Genomic DNA, 4,872 nt, shown 5'->3' with positions numbered 1-4,872 from the left:
GATATTTTAAGCAATTTCTGTCTTAATGTGTCATTCCCCACCCCCCACCTTCCCACCCTCACCCGTTGGCATGTCTGTGAATAACCCTACGATGAAGCTACAGAAGTTGCTGTGATGTCTGCCTCTAGAAAATCTTGTCCCCCGTGTAAGTTCCAGCAGCACAGGGGGAGCACCCTAAAGTCTCCGTGGGCTTGGTTGAGTCCTTCAAGTGGCCACTTATAAAAAGGATCCCACGCTGCTCCAGTCGTTCACATCCGCAGGCAAAGAGGTGTCGCTGAGCTCAAACAACTGCTCCACGCCGACGGAGCTGGAGAGGTAATCGTTCCTGCCTTCGTCCCAGGGGTGCTGCAGGAAAGAAGTGGCCATGAAGGTCTCGTCAAAGTCCAGGTTGTTCTGGCTGGATTCGCTGAGGACCTGCTCGTGCCCAGTGGTGCACCACTCCTGGGGACAGTCGATGTGGCGCCCGTGCGCCGTCAAGTCCACGTCGCGCCTTATCGGGCTGATGGGAGGCGTGAGCTCCAGGTCCTCGAAAGTGGAGAAGTCTCCGTTCAAGTTGGTGTCGAAGATGGCCTCCCAGTCAAAGTCACCCTTCAGCGATCCCAGCTCGGTCTGCTCCTCCTGGGTGAGCAAGGCAGGGTTGGAAAGCCGAGCTGACTTGGCCGTACGCTTGGGCAAGGGCTGCTTGCGCTTGTGGCCTGCCTTTCTGTCCGCCAGGTTCCAGTTCTGGTCACCAGTGACTTCTTCAAACTCCTTCAGCAGCTGCTGGGACTCCATGTTGACGTTGAGGATGTTACCGTTGGTCCAAGTGGAAGCCACGGGGCCGGCGACGCAGCGCACTTTTTGCTGGGCTCTGCTGGTGAAGGCCGGGTGGATCTGCACTGGGGGCATCCTCCGTTTCTTGAAGGCGCCGTTCATCAGCCGGTCGGCATACTGGGGGTCGATCTTCCAAAACCCGCCTTTCCCTGGCTCGTCCTTCTCCCGAGGCACCTTGATGAAGCACTTGTTCAAGGAGAGGTTGTGCCGGATGGAGTTCTAGACCCAAAAGAGAAGAGAGCGGGGTTGAGCGCCTGCCTCCTGCCGCAGCACCAACCTGCTGGGGAGCCGGGTGGGAAGGCATGCCATCAGCAGGCAGCTTTGGGGAAAAAAGAAGGCAGAAATGGCAATGTCAAAACATCCCAGGCTACGGGCCCAGCAGAAACACCCCTGCCCCAGGCAGTTTTCCTGCCCCTCATCTAGAGGCAGCAGGAGTCAAAGGATCGAGCTAGGACTTGCCAACCAACGGGAAGCATTTGGGAAACTCCTTGGCTGTACACCGGGGCCACGGGGCTTTGGATGATGCAGAGCACTGGGAGAAACCGGCCAGACCTGCTGTAGGAGCTCAGGTCCTGCACAGCAGATAAGGAGGAAGAGGAGGGACTTCACACCGCCGTGGCCACAGCCACGTTGCAAGTGGCAATGTGTGGCAGCACTGCGGGGGACAGCATCATCCTTCCTCGCATCCCCCAGTTCTCCTGAGCTGATTGCTAGCAGCAAGGGGGAAATATTTCTCCCCAAACCAGCCACTGTGCCTCCCTGCAGCCAGGCTGACGCAAAGGAGCTGGGCAAAGCCAAAGGGGCCCCCAGCTGTCCCACCGCAGCCCCGTGCACAGCCAGAGCTCGCCCGGGCTATCTGCCCCCAGAGGTGCCTCTTGGCCCAGGAAGCCTGGTGTGAAATCGCCACATCTTCATCAGCCATGGCTCAGAGTAGCTGGAGGGGGAAAAAAGAAAAAAAACAAAAAAAAGAAGAGTTTCTGCTCCCGTCGAGCTGTTCTGAAGCCCTGAATGTGCCTAAAGTGATGTGAATAATCAGAAAGGAAACTCAGTTATTGGGTAAATAACACAGCGTCGGACTCCACAAAGCCAAGACTGTATTAAGAGATTGGATATGGTAGAGGGTTGTTTTTTTTTTTTTTTTAAATGTTGCCTGGATATCTTTATGCTTATTCATCCATAATCCGTAGTGCCGAGTAGGAAAAAACAAGGCTTGAATGCTCAGAGCTGTTGAAAAACACGCACACACACACACACAACAAAACCCTGCTCTGGGCTGAAGCTCCTCGGGTGCGTTGGCTCCTCTCCAAAGCACTCAGCTCCCACAGGAATAGATCCATCTCCCCCCCGAGTACGGGTGGCATGACCTTTCGAGGCTGTCTTCACATACGGGAATTGGGATAGTGGATGAGAACACAGCCTCGGAGAGAAAAAAGGAAGGAAAAAAAAAAGAAAATGAAAGAAGGGGGGAAAAAAAAGAAAGAAGAAGCGGGAACCGCAGATATCCCTGTGAACACTGCAGGCTGTGGCAATTCCAAGTTTACAGTTTAATGAAATTTTACAAGGGTCAGAGCCTTGCAAGCTGAATTCTCTGCTGTCTCCCCTCCCCTCCCCAAATTTCATTCAGCCTGGGCTGCCCTTCGTTATTCCCCAGCCAGTTAACATATTTATCATTCCTCCCTGCAACAATCCCGTGAGCCCCCTGCATGTCTGCAGAGAGGGATTGAAAACCCTTTTTTTTTTTTTTAATAAACACATTTTAATTAAAAACACGGTGATTAGCCGGCCGTGAGTTTGCAGGAGAAAGCCAACGTGCTGGCACACCACTCCTCCCCCCAAAAAGCTCCCGGACCCACCGGTAAAGTGTTTCAGGCTGACCATCCCTGAGGGCTCCCGGTTGCTGGAACCCTGTGCCCCCTTGTCCCCAGGGTCCCCTTGGGGACAGCGTGGGGACGATGGTCCCCGTGCACCCCGTGGCTGTGCCCCAACCCCGGCAATGCCATCAGGGAGCTTCTGCTTCACACCCCAGAGGCTCGAGGGGGCCCAGATCCTAAGGGAGGATGCAGGTCCCACATGGCCCCAAAGAAGGATGGGGGTTCCCTTTTCTGGGGTGGGCTTGTGGGATGCTGGAGATCCTCCTGCCTGGGGAGGAGGTGGCCAGGTGGGTTGCAGCGGCTTTGCCTTGTGCTGCCCAGCTCAGCACCCGCTGTGACGGGTGTTGTGCTGCGGATTGCGGCTGGGAATGACCCGAGGAGAGGGGTGAGCCACCCCGCTGCCATCCCTCCCGCCCCACTGCATCCTAAAAGCCTCACGGAGACCTTGCGTGGGGAGGGAGGGCACCGAGCTGGGAAAAGCCCCTGGGTTCGGGCTGTCCCCAGAGCCGATGAGCCTGGGGGGGAGTGGGGGAGCGCTGTCCCCTACCCCTGGGGATGGGTTTGTGCAAGCTGGGGGACAGCAGCGCTGCCCGGCCTCCCTCTGAGGCCTCACCAGCTCGGCACAGCGATGGGGCCTCCTCCACCTGCGGCGGCGTTTCTGCTCTAAGCCTCCCCAGCGAGGGATTTGCCCAACAAGCAGCACCTCCATCCCTCTCCTCAGGGACACCTGATTCAGCGATTTCCCACGTGCTAAGCCCCGAGGGGAGCCACCAGGGCCCCAGGAAGGTGGAGCTGAGGGCAGACACCAAGCATGCACCTCCCTGCTCCTAAAATGGCCCTGGGCTCTCCCCCGTAATGGCTCCTTCCCTCTGCCGCCCTCGTGGCTGCATCATCCCTGTGTGCCCAAGCCCGAAGCTCCTTCCTCCCTCTTCTTCCATCCTTCCTCCCTCTCCAAGCATGGGGCCGGAATTTGGGGTCTCTCCATCCCTGGGGACACCCGAGCTATCCACAACCTCCCCAGGAGCAAATTCCCCTTTACACCGAGGATTATCCCCACCGCAGACCCGGCACCCCTCACATGTTGGGGGTCTGCAGGCCCGCCCCGAGGCACCCACCTGCCAGGTGGGGTCGGCGTGTCGGAAGTAGCAGAAATTATCGGTAATCCACTTGTAGATGGCCGAGAGGGTGATTTTGGTCTTCTTGCTGGCCTCCATCGCCATGCAGATGAGGGTGGCGTACGAGTAGGGCGGCTTGACGTGCGGGTTGCTCTTGTAGTCGACGTCCTCGGCGGGGGGCTGCATGCCCACGGCCGGGTGGGCCGTCCGCGAGGTGGAGGACGAGGTGGGCTTGCCGGGGGTGTGGGGCATCCCCATGCACGCCGGGTCGGCGGCCAGGGGCGAGCACGGGGCGGCGAAACCGGGGATGCGGTGGTAATCGTGGGGGTCCGGGCCGCTGGGGCACGAGGACGACTTGCCCACGTTGGCGTTGATGATGGAGAACTCCTGCAGCCACTGCAGGCTGGTCAGGCTGTCGTCCAGGTTGCTCGAGTCGCCCATGCCCCCCTCCTGGCCTCGGGCCTCAGCCGCCCGCAGGCTCAGCCACCCCTCAGCCATGCCAGGGCGCCCCGGCAGCTCCAGCATCCACGGGGGGCGGCGGAGGGAAGGGACGGGGCCGATCCTGCAACGGTAACGGGGAGGGGATCAGGGTCCCCGAGGGTGACACCCGGCCCCGGGGGGATGAGTGACGGAGCCACCACCATGCCAACTCCCCCCGGGGGTTAGGGGAGCCCTGAATTTTGGGGAAATTCCGTTAAAGGCCTGCACCCTGCCAGCTCTCAGACCCCGTGTGCTGGCGATGCCCGGCAAGGCAGAAGAAAAGGGGAAAATAAGGAAACAAACCAAAAAGAAACAACAGAAAATCCCCACAACCAAACAAAACCCAGGCTCGCAGTCCCACAAAATGGGGATGCTCCTCCCCAAGGGGCAGGGATGCTTCTCCCTAAGGGGTCACCCACCCCTTTTGCCCCCTTTTTGTCCCACTTTGCCCCACTGGGACAAAAATCTCAGCACTCAAGGTGCCAATAAGCCCCCTTAAAGCTCCCCCCTGCTACCGACTCCCCTTGGCAGTTGGCTGTTCCCTCCACCTTGCACCCCTACAAACGGTCGCAGGGAACACAAACCCACCCCAA

The 4,872-nt window shown here is 58.8% G+C and overlaps 1 protein-coding gene across 1 annotated transcript; it reads right to left on the bottom strand.

The window, feature by feature from the left end:
* Positions 1–213: 213 nt before the first annotated feature.
* On the bottom strand, positions 214–4,324 carry FOXJ1 (forkhead box J1). The gene is made up of 2 exons (XM_035558734.1): positions 3,800–4,324; positions 214–1,032 (listed from the first exon to the last, which is right to left on the bottom strand). Exons 1-2 carry the CDS (start codon positions 4,322–4,324, stop codon positions 217–219), a joined length of 1,341 nt encoding a protein of 446 aa, XP_035414627.1. The 3' UTR covers positions 214–216.
* Positions 4,325–4,872: the final 548 nt, after the last annotated feature.

Source organism: Cygnus atratus, chromosome 18 (assembly GCF_013377495.2).
Source record: "Cygnus atratus isolate AKBS03 ecotype Queensland, Australia chromosome 18, CAtr_DNAZoo_HiC_assembly, whole genome shotgun sequence".
Lineage (NCBI taxonomy): Eukaryota > Metazoa > Chordata > Aves > Anseriformes > Anatidae > Cygnus > Cygnus atratus.
The sequence above is the reverse complement of the archived record's forward strand: the minus strand, read 5'-3'. Positions and strand labels throughout refer to the sequence as shown.